The sequence below is a fragment of the Anoplophora glabripennis genome, unplaced genomic scaffold (genome assembly GCF_000390285.2).
Source record: "Anoplophora glabripennis isolate ALB-LARVAE unplaced genomic scaffold, Agla_2.0 scaffold1, whole genome shotgun sequence".
Classification (NCBI taxonomy): domain Eukaryota; kingdom Metazoa; phylum Arthropoda; class Insecta; order Coleoptera; family Cerambycidae; genus Anoplophora; species Anoplophora glabripennis.
The window spans coordinates 3,128,116-3,140,369 of record NW_019417028.1 but is presented as its reverse complement, the minus strand read 5'-3'; the positions used below and the strand labels follow the sequence as shown (position 1 = coordinate 3,140,369).

The window sequence follows — 12,254 nt, the reverse complement described above, 5'->3', positions numbered from 1 at the left end:
GGTAATTAAACTTAAAACATTTTACCAGATAATTAAAATATGAAAAAGAGCTTAAAAGGACTGACCATATCTTCGCTTTCTCCGATAAATCTCTGAGGATATTTCAACGTAGAGAGAACACTAAGGTGTAACAATTTACTTAATTAAAGGAAATAAATATGCCACCTGCAGTTATGGTGAACCACTTCCTACAGAGTTTTCGATCAAGACAAATAGATGAAATTGAACCAACAATCTCTTATCATTTTAGGAAATGGGAAAATAAGGGATATAAGTAAATTACAAACATTTTTTGATAATATGGTTAAATATATTATTTGGTAACTGTGTGTCCAGAATAAGACACATCGTGCAGAACACAAAAACTCGTCACTAGTATCTACCACATATATAAGCCACAGAGGTATTGTCTAGAAACGTCTATGTACATTGTGGTTTCAGATTAAACTTCCATTTTACAACTAAACAATTTTATAACTAAAAAGACTAGCTTTAGGTACCTGAAGTGTTTGAATTGTACTGTACTCAATATACATTGAGTAAATGTAATATCCTCACTCATCTAACATCTATGTAAAATTTTGTCAACCTTTTGTTTAATATGTTAACATATATTAGAAACATTGTTTACAATTCCCACAAAGGTACCTATATACTTATCTGCTAATTTAAAATAAAAAGTGAATAAAAAAAATAAAATTGCATCTTATCTTTGCAAAAAGTTACAAATTTGAACTAAGCCATATATACTGTAAAATAAATGTAATTGCTGTAACTGTTGAATATATTTCATTATTACACAGCTTATTTGAAATATGTACCCACAGTTAAAATGGTCATATGAGAAACGAAGGTGAAATTTTATTGATGAGAAATAGATGACGTTTTAGCAAATTTTACGGTTAAAAAAACATAATTAAATGGAGAGTAAAATAATAATAAATGAATAGGTATAGCCAGTATTATATAGGTATATGTAGCTGCATTCTATTAATTTACTACTTTCTGCAAATATAAGATGAAAAGCCCCGTTAAATTTTCTATAAAATACCTACTTTACTTTCTTTAGTACACGCACAAACAATGGTTTACCTGTTAGTTTTGATATTTTCTAGAAAATTGTTTTTTGGACTTCTACAATGTTAAGAAATATTTGGAACTATTTACATCATTCTACGAATAATAGGAAAATGATCTAAACCGAGCCTAGAAAATAAATTACAAAAATAACAAAACATAAACGATTTAATAGCACAAAACAATTTTATAAAAATTAAACGTATAACACAAGTCATATGGCAGGTTAATACAATTACTGTTACACTCAGAGAAAAAATTGAAACGATTTTTCGTTACTTGTACATCAAATACCGATAAAATAAGTTTTATAAGGCACTATACAGATTACACGTAGCTTTCGTTTTGAGTCGAATAGGCTAAAAATGAGTCGAGTAATTTCGGCTCCACCAGCTCTTGAGCGTCTTGAGCACTTAAGACGTCTGCACCACATGCATCCGCGATTTTCCTAAGTGTAGCCTGGAATAACAAAATTAAGCAAGATAAGGTCCAAGTGGTCCAATGGATGTTAAATGAAGGTGATAAATATATTCATATACCTCTTTTTCTTTTATGACAGGATGATAATTCAATAAAGATTGGTTATTTATATATCGTTCACAATTTTAAAAATGGCATGGCAAATCTAAAAAATTTTTAAGTTGTACTTTGGCGCCCAAAGTTGTACAGTTTAGCCAACATTATGGTATACAAAATAAAATGGTCCCAAACAACACTGATCACTACTGACGGTAGTCAGATTACGAATGAAAATATTATGTTTACAGAAAATATGTCACAACATAGTGCTATTACCAAAGAGTAAGGTTAAGTAAAGGATAAAATACCTCCACCTACATCGTATATATATTTTTTTCAAAACGCGAGTCAGCTGTGAAGGCCACCACCCCCGCGCCGGCTCTGTTAGACTCTGCATGTGTACTAAGCCTACTGATCACAGTGAGAGTGAGATCAAGACCATTGAACATCGTAGAACTAAGGTCTTTTTTTAATGTGTTAATTCTAAGAATGTTTCGCTAAGGCGGTAAATGGGTCTATTGTCTTCAATATACCGGATGTCTACGTAAAACTGCAACAAGCCTTATGGAACAATAGGACGTAAATCATTAAGTTTTGTGGTTATAAATATAAGTACTGTACTAAAAACTTTACTAAATTTATAGCTGTATTGTATAATTGCAGGTAAACCAGAATTTAGTTTTTTAACGTATTTTCTTATTTTTGATTTGATAATTATTAATTTGTTCTGTTTTTGTTTGTGTAAAACCCTATCTAAGTATGTTAATTTTAGCAGATAAACTTGGAGGTCTTGAACTGTATCTATCTTACCATTATTCATATTTAAATAAATTTTCATTGATAAATTTCGAATTCATCGCATAATTTATACCTTTTTGTTCTTTAAATATGCAATACAGAACGTTTAAAGCATAGTAGTCATTATACATATACGCATAGAATTGTAAAAAGTTTAATATAAAACCGAAGGAAATGTCGCGCGTTAGTTTTGTTAATTGTTCACCAATTGGCAACTACCACAGAATTGTGCAAAATTTCTAGTTTGATTTATTGAAACACACGACAGTTATCAAACACTTAAACGTCGTAATACCTAATTGTTTTACGTTAATAGTATCAACTTACCAGAGCTGCCACCAAAACCGCGTCACTGTCATGCCTCTCATTCTTCTCTCGACACATTTTGACTAGCCTTTCTACCCCCCCAAGCTCGACAACCTGTGTTGCGGCTTCCTTCTGTCCACATAACCTAGACAGAGCGATGATACTCTTCTGCTGAAGTCTCCTTTCCACGTCTTCCCCTACGAAGTTTGTTTTCAGGAAACAGAGCAACACTCCCGAAGCTTTGATGTTGGTGAGTTGCTTTCTAGCCAGGTCTATCGCGGACATGTTCGCTATTAAAGTCGCTACTTGTTCAAGGAGATAAATTGATGCTCTAGGTCCTTTAATCTTGACACCTTCTAACATTACTTTGGCCGTTTTAGCGTGGATCATATGCTTAATACTCTTTGGGTCCATGGTGCTGAGGTTTGCTAAAGCTGCCGCGCAGAGAAGAAGATTTTGGCAACATTTCGTGACAGCAGCGAACTTCGTCAAGGATTTTACCAGTTTCCTGGAGTAATCTTGTAAACCTTTGACGCAGTGGTTGTCTTCCAGCCAAGGCGCCGTTACTTGCGCTAGCAAAGCGACAGCTTCAGATCTCTCAGGCTCAGGTCTGCTGTCCTCTTCCAAGGTTTCTGCTATTATTTGCACGCCTGAGAACTTTTCGAGTTGCCTTACGGCAGAGGAGTTGCAGCACATAGTGGATAGGGCCCGCAGTATCAAACTTCTCATTGAAGAACCCTCGCATTTTTCGCAGAGGATCAAGAGAATCGGTATGACGTCCGCTTTAGTGAACATCTCTATTAGTTCTTCGTTGCGAAGAGCTAGAGAGGTGATTCCAGTGACGGTAGCGCGCAAGTCCAATTCAGAAGTGGGATTTTCTAATTTGTCCATCATCCTTTTCACTTCTCTGACTAGAATTTCTTGGTAGACGTTCTCCCATTCCGCATATAATGTGGGTACGACTTTAAGGGACTCGTCTGATTTGGCTAGGCGGATGTCGTCGCAAAGTTTTAGCATGTTAGGGCTGATGTCTCGAGTGTTGGTATTCAGAAAGTCTAATATGTTACCGACTAAGCTTTGGACTAAAGGTTCTATGTGTTTCTTTTCACTGAAAACAAACAAGAAATAGTTAATATCTTCCAATACATTTGCAATAACTCGGTTTAGCAATCTCTGTTTCCTTGGTACTTTTGTCTACAAAGTCTGCAAATCAAACTATTTTGCACCCTTTGCTTTTAAAGTCTTTCTTACCTATTAAGTTTCTTGTACTCCATCTCGATACATCTAGCATGAGAAAGTATGCCCCTTAGCGTCGTCGTCAGACAAGACGCCAGGTGGGACACTTTTTGGTTCAGCTCCCCTGCTATGGATTTGCACTGGAGGGTAGTCATGCATTCTTGCTCGTAGTTCTGTCTGGCTTCGTCCATCCACCTTTGTACGGCTTTGTTATCGACGTCGATGCCGTTCGAGGGGATAGGGGGAACTCTGCAATTGACAAAAAACTGGGTCAAAGGTCAGATATTTAAATTGGTGGGAACGCAAGTCTGACGATTCTACACTGTGGACTGTAAAAAATTACCTGCATATTCTAATAAGCCATTAATTGACTTTTATACAGGGTGTTTTATTATTAATGAAAAATTCCCGAAATGTTTTAATTAAATAAGTTTTAATCATATCATAAGTCGTCCCAAGCCATGTTTGGCTCAAACTTTATATTTTGACTACGAAAATTTTTTACATTTAATGCGTTCCTTTTTATCAACACTGTTTTATCAAAACATTATTGACTAAAATCCTATAAGGCTATAATACTTATAAGTGTCATATATCTTTCACCTCAGATCAAAATAATACTATTACTACTATTATCATTGGCATTTGTGTTGTAGGAACGTAATTGCTTATTCATTCAAATTCATTTGAATAAATGCATGTAAGAATTGCAGAAAATTCAAAATATTCGCGTTCGAGGAGTGTCAGTGACACTTAAAATGGTAATATCTGACTTATTCTTTCAATTTATATTATTTTATACAGTTTTATTATTCAAGTCGGTCCTTTTTCGCAAGAAAAAATAAATAAATGTAGAGCTGAAGAGGTGACATTTATTTAAAAATATTCGAATAAGTTTTAAATATACATATAAAAATTTTTGGCCATTACTAGATATCGGAGGAAGTTTGCAATGTGGTACAGGGTTGGCTCGAGGTCAGGTTCTCTTTTATATCATTTTTTCAAACAAAAATAACACAACCGTTACCTTCTTATAACTGTACATAAAAGTATGAAACAAAAAAGGGCGTCATTGTACAATAACATCTAGAGACTTGTCTGCCTATGATCTGAAGTTTCGCATCGATCAATTTATTCGATACGATAATGCTCGCCCTGTCGGCCTGGCGTGCCGATAACAATCCAGGTTTTTTTTCCTGAGGGACGTTGGTCGAGCATATCATTGTCCTTTGTACATGCGTAAGTTTAATGCTTTGCTTGGTCGAGTGTATGGCAATTGTTTTTATGGCAGTGAATAGCATTGTATATTGTGAGCATAGAGCTTTCCGATGACTAGTTATTACAGAATACCCTTTTTGCAGTGTTTTATCCGGTGCTGTGTGGTATTTATTTGTGGCATTTCGTTTGGAGTTTTTTTTAGTATTTTGCAGAAGTGTAAATTAAAAAAAATAACATACACTGCGAAATGTGTTTTTGTAGTAATATACGAAACATTCTGCTTTAATTCTCAAGACTATAGGAATAATGTTTCTTTTTCAGATATGTTTGGTAACTATATAAGATATCTTGATCTAAATTAGTCTATTTCACCACAGGAACTTTGACCCATTCATTTCCGAACACCCTATATATCTTCATTAGTGCTAATGTCGGTGAAAAAATTGTTGCAATCTGGCTATAATAAATAATATTCGTTCGACTTTTCTGAACCAGTTCCGTTTATGGAAAATAGTATTTTTTATCTGCGAAAAAATCATTAGTTTCTGTAAAAGTGATATCTCAATCATTTCCAAACTGTTATCTGGAATGGGTACCTTTTTCTGATTTTACAACTTTTATAATTGAATAAGTACTTAACTAGATTACACGCTCAGTGAGTAATGTTACTATCAGCAATAGTAAGTCCGCGAAAAGTGACTCAAAGAGATATTCGTTAATTCTCAAAACTTTGTGAAATCGGTGAAACGTTGTACCTAAATCAATTATCCAGACTGTATCCATTAAACTTCAGCCACAGATTGCCTGTTTGACAAACACATACACATATTCATAAACGCACTGCTGCTTATTGTCGAGTCATTAATTTGTTATCACGCTTGTTGTGAACAAAATAATTCATAAATGTTTACCAAATGATTCACATGTCTTACAGAGAAACGCCATTATGCAATTTTGCGATGCGTTTTTTTCTCAGGCTCGGCAGGACCGTTAACAAGTAACTGAATGCAACAATATAGTTCGTATAAGTTAATAAGCAGCTGTGCAGTGTGTTAACGATCGAAATTGTTAACGAGTATGTATGTACGGGGTTTCCCACTGAAAACCATAATTCCGATACCTAAATTTTCTTCTTCCCAAGCAATTAAGTACTGATGAGACACTATTTCATATTTCCTTAAATTAAGTTACATTTAAGTTCTTTGCCAGCCTGTAAAAAGTTTGTGTACTTACCTACATGAGATAAATGTTAAAGCAATTTTTTTATTTATGTAAAAGACGTAAACATAAAACTTTAACTATAAATAACTATTACTCATTATTGTTTACTCTATAGATTTTGTAATGGTTCCCTACACATTAAATTTGAATTCATAAAATGTTACTATGAGTAAAAAGATAGACTTCTCATTCTAAATGTTACAAAGAATGCCTTTGAATTCTACAAACTGGTTAAATATTATTTTGTAATTTTGTAAAATATTTTACCTTTTAAATAGATTCGTTAACTTTTTAACTGTTAAAACTAAAAGTGATAAAAAATAATGTTGAACGCATTTTCCCTATATTTCAATAACACTTAAAATAAAACTGACCAATTATACAGGGTTAGTCAAAAGTATGGAAACCCCCAAAAATCTCAGCGGAAAAACATTTTGGGGTAAATGGTGAGAATAAAAGTCTCAGTATTTTTCACGGCCATCCGATGTAACCTTGAGATCAAAGTCAAGGTTCAAAGTCATATCAAGATCAAGTCAGTGTTTTTTAATGGTGACCTTCCTTTTGGATCCTGGAAATAGAACGAATTATGCATCCGAATATGGCAATGACCCTGACCTCAAGGTCAGGGGACAACCTCAGTTCAAGGTCAAATGTGGATTTTTACTGTAATTTTGTATTTTTAACTACGGAATCAGAGGGAGTGGCAGTCCTTGAATAGATATCTGATGGTACTCCTTAGTGACCTTGATCTTGAGGTCAAAGTCGAAAGAACATGTCAAGGTCATATCGGTTTTTGGAGTAGCGACCTCTTATTTCGACGCTAGAAATAAGAGAGCGTAGAATTCTACATTTTCTCTTAAACGTGATTTTAAGGTCAATGGTCAAGGTCAATTTTTTAGTGGTCGCAGATGGTAGAGTTAGTCTATGAAATCCTAACTTTAAAACTGAAAGATAATACGGCCACTGAAGGCAAGAGTGGGGAATAATTCAGCCATTCAAGGCAAAATAGTTAGTTAAAGCAAGAGTGGGGAACGATTCTGCCATTGAAGGCATAGTTAAAAATAAAAAATTACAGTAAAAATCTTGACCTTGAACTGACCTTGAGGTCACTGTCAATATCATACTTGGATGCAGAATTTTCGGGGTCGAAAAGGAGGATCACCATTAAAAAAACGACTTGATATTGATATGACCTTGAACCTTGACCTCAAGGTCAAGCTTTTCATCGGATGCGCGGAGACTTTTGTCCTCACCATTTATCCCAAAAATGCTTTCCCGCCCAGATTTTTAGGGGTTTTCACTTTTGCTAACCGTGAATATAATTTCTTTTATAATACTTTGTACCTAAATTTTTCCGCCTTCCCTGGTATAGAAGTCAACAGCCGCCACTGCATACAACTGTTTTTAAAGGTGATTTACATTTTTTTTACAAATTTTTGTCTAATGTCCCACCAAAAATTATCGAAATTAAGTAAGGGAATGGATTTATTTGTTTTTATAGCTCTTTTTACTATTAGACTAATTATTATTAGTTGTCAGAATTGTAATTTTTTAACGTACTTACTATTATTGAACAGTATTCGTAAGAACTCGGAATAACATAATAATTTTCTGAATATTTTGAAATTCCAATATATTTTTTTAATTTCAACCTTTGGACATTTCAAATATTCAATGTGAAATTGTAAAAAAACAGCAATTTTCTTTTTCATCTTGATTAATTGATGATTAAAGGAGCAATAATTTTTTATAAAACTTTGACGATTCAGGAAAGGTGAACAGTTCGACCAATCGATTTCAAAACTTACAGAACTAAAAAAAACCCTACAAACATCGGTAGATCTCAAGATTTCAAGACTAGAATTTTCAAGCTTCAAGATGCCTCTTTTTTTTTCTTTATTACGACCATTATTCACGAAGTTACAGCCTTTCAAAAATCACTAAAAAAAATTTGGAAATTTTTCTGGTCCCTTAATTTTTTTGCAGATTTTAGAACGAGGTAGAATATGTAACCATCAGCATTTTATTTCCAAATTTTAACGTCACTAATTTAGATACTCGAGAATTAATGATTTAATAGCTGAAAATCCAAACGTCTGTTACTGATTGTGTTGATATCAGTTGTCAAATCGAAACTGACATTGAAGAAAAGGAACTTGTAACGACAATTGTGACTATCGCCCTCATTTTGACAGTATCCAAACTATAGAAATACGAAGGATTCCTTCAATTTTTCGGCATGAAAAGATGACGGATAATATAAAACATCAGAACATGTACATTTTCTGTTTTGTCCAAATGATTTATAAAACTACTCAATAATTCTTATTAATTCATATTATGTAAATAGTAGGTATCCTAAAAGCATTCTGCTGATTGTGACTATGTTTATAATACAGTACCAGTGTATCTGTATGTTCAACAGTCGTGTAAAGTTCAGGAAACGTAAGATAAAAAATATGCTTTTTTCCCTTACTTAAAATGTATTGTCAGTTGTCTCACACCCTAAAGAAAACTTGTAAGAGTAGTACAGTGAAGAGATATCGTTTCTAACTTGCTTAGATTTTTTAAACAATTGGACAAAAAATTCATTGAAAATTGCGCATAAAAACGCCCGTCTTAACAAAATATACGGGGCTCTTCTAGTTTATTATCAGTATTCGTACTTTCCCAAAACATTTGTTTTATTCCACTGAATGAATCGTGAACAATTTGTTAGTTTTTTTAGTGTGAGATATTTGTTTTCGGACGAGAATTTTTCTTTGGAGTGTGCAATTAATAAAGGAAAGTATTAAAAAATAATCTTACACCTACAACAAATAAATAAGTTTACCTTTCTTGGTGGTACTTGAGGCACAAGTTCAAGGAAAGTTTATCTCGTCTCTGGCACATCTTGGTGCCGGGTCCAGCTTTGGGCGTCGAGGTGTGCTTGGGAGAGTCCGCACCGTTGAAGAGACATTCTAGTTCACTCTCACAGTCACTAGAGAGGGAGTTACTGAAACCGGCGCCATACTCGTCCTCCTTAAAATTTCCCAACACTGCCGGTGCCGAAGTGTCCAGTTCCACCGGAACCTTTCCCGCACTGATCAAGGGCAAAGTACGAACCCTGACGTTCTCGAAACTCTCGTCGACGGTATTACTAGAACGCCATGAGTAGCTGTCATCAACTGCGTCTTCTTCACTGGTGTTAAGAAACGTTGAATGTGTTGTTTCTCTGGCGTGCTCCCTGGAATACTGATGAGCCTCAATCGCGTTCTTGCATTCTTTTTGTTTCGAGTTGAATAAATTTCTGCTAACTTTGGGGGAATTTTTGGTGAATCTGTGCTTCCGCGCTGGGACGGTGTTACTGGGCGCCGGATCCTGAGTTTTTTTCGGGGTGGCTTTCACTTCGGACTTTACCAGTCTTTCTTGCGTTATTTTCACTTTCTCTGGGGTGGTTTTCTCTTTGTAATTCGTCGACAGGTTCTCTTTCGCCTGCTCGGAGGTGAGTTCCTTGAATATGTCCTTTGGTATCCTTTGGGCTGGGGATGACTTCTTGGGGGTGTCGGAGGAGTTTTTGTTGTTGTTGGCGTGGAGGTGGGGGGAGGTTTCGGTGTCGGAAAATCCGGAGTCTTGGCTTCCGGGGCTGGCGGAAATTTCGCGCCACTCCAGGCTGTCGTTACCCCACCACACTTTGCTGGGGCTACGCTTGAAGCCGCTCATTAGGTTTGTTTGTTCCTGAAAAGAAGAAAAAGGTGTTAGGAGCTGCAGATTCAAGCAATTACGTTGTAAACAATATCAGGTTATCTTTTGTTTTTTTTTGCATAGCTCTCTAAACGTTTTTTTAATTAAATTAATTAACTGTTGATAAATTTTGTTGAATTTTTTACTATTAAAGTACTGTTACAAGTGGATAAAAACGAACATGATATTACTGTTCAACCTACATTCGGAACCTTGAGTATAATCGGTATTTCACACTATCTAACGATGCTGCATGCTGCACCATTTTTTCCCCTGCCAATTTTCTGCCGATTATTATTCCGTTATAGGCATATGAATCCACTTATAACTATTACATGTTATCGTTATAGTTGTTTATGTTTAAAATTGGCGAACCGTGAAAATGGTCTCTTCGTTTCTGTAAAGTCGGTTGGCTCAAAACTATAATATCCCATAAAATAGGCAATAAAAGGACGAGACCATCATAGCAAATAATTTTTAATAATAATAATAATAATAATAATAATAATAATAATAATAATAATAATAATAATAATAATAACAATAATAATAATAATAATAATAATAATAATAATAATAATAATAATAATAATAATAATAATAATAATAATAATAATAATAATGTGCCTTTATTAGATTACCAACAATAAATAAAAGGAATATTATTAGAGGATTATTGCTCTACCACCTAACCACTCCCTTACAATGCAGATCTATGTTAAGTTGGCAACATAAGATTTGTCCTGTTTTTTCAAAACTTGACAACCAGAAGCAGAATGGCAGATGGGAGCTTATTAACAATTTTAACGGCATTATAACTAAATGACTTTTGAAATTGAGCAGTACGATGACGTGGGAGTGTACATATACGAAATCTGGTGAGCCGTTCATGCCGCCCTTTGACAAGTTTATTGAAAATATATTTAGGAGAACCCGTTTTATTAATTTTATAGTCAAGAGCCGCCATGTGAACGCTCATTAAGTTTTAACCACTTGGATTGCTCATACTTGTCACTTACATGATCAAATCTAATACACTAAACAAATCTTAAGCAAGCATTTTGTAGCTTGTGGAGACTTTCCTTGTCCCGATTTAATATAGCAGGCTAATAAACTACGTCACAATAGGCTAGTACTAATGTATCAAATGCCTTACTATAGTCAAGAAGCACCAATTTTTGTGTTGATTCCTGGCTCTAAACAGTTCATCAGTAACATCTAATAGAGCAGTAGTTGTAGATTGAGTTGCTGGCAAAATATTGTTGTTATTATTTAAAAAATTGGAAAGTTGTTCATGAACTATCTTTTCAAGAATTTTGGAAAGCGTAGGAAAAATCCTTGTCGGTCTAAAATTAGAAATATTGTTAGGACCATTATTTTTAGGCACCGGAATGACAAGTGTTTCTTTCCAGACGTCAGGGAAGGTTAAACAGATATTAATAAAGAAAGTTATATAACAACTGAGATGCGGAAGCAGCAACGTGAGCATTTTTAAGTCAATTCCGTCACACCCCTTAGCATTTGAGTTGATTTTAGCGTATACTTTTTCTACAATACCGATATCACCTCTGAAAATTAAAAAAAGGTTTATTAAACAAACAGAGACAGACCAATAAAAGTTTAATTCAAAAATTGGGCAATATCATCTACATATGCAAGATTATAAATTAAATCAAAATTAATATTTCCAAGATCGTACACAAATAAATCATAATTAAAATTAGAAAAGTCCCTGAAGGTACGGAATAGTAAAGGTTGCTTAACTTTGTCTTCAAATTACATTTTTCTCTCGCTTTTAGTTCAAACGAAAACAGTCATAATTTCCATAATTTAAATAAGGTACTCATACTTTTTTTTGCTTATTTCGATTCAGAATAGGTACATTTTGATTAAAAAATAAAAATTTTTGTTTTGAAAACTTTCTTCGTTACAGCATGTTGTTCACCCATGTGCTCAGGGTGGGTGAGATATAACCTAAAAGGTACGCCTCATTTGAATAACGTCGCTGCTAGTCTAGTAGTAGTATTCTTTCCAGCATTAAAAAACTCCCTCAATATCTAGTACCTAGCTAAGACCATTCGTCAACAGAATCACCCGATAAACGGAACCGTAGTACGCAGAGTAGTTCTTCCAGACAGTATAACTGGCTTTATATT

At 34.3% G+C, this 12,254-nt stretch overlaps 1 protein-coding gene across 1 annotated transcript in view; it reads right to left on the bottom strand.

The window, feature by feature from the left end:
* Positions 1-309: 309 nt before the first annotated feature.
* LOC108916901 (protein inscuteable homolog) overlaps positions 310-12,254 on the bottom strand; it is a 56,701-nt gene continuing 44,756 nt past the window's right edge. Inside the window, exons 2-5 of the mRNA XM_023455851.1 lie at positions 9,209-10,092; positions 3,952-4,185; positions 2,722-3,808; positions 310-1,536 (exon numbers count right to left, since the gene is read on the bottom strand). Coding sequence (XP_023311619.1) covers positions 1,405-1,536; positions 2,722-3,808; positions 3,952-4,185; positions 9,209-10,077 — 2,322 coding nt within the window. The 5' untranslated portion in view covers positions 10,078-10,092 and the 3' untranslated portion in view covers positions 310-1,404. The remainder of the gene's footprint in view (positions 1,537-2,721; positions 3,809-3,951; positions 4,186-9,208; positions 10,093-12,254) is intronic.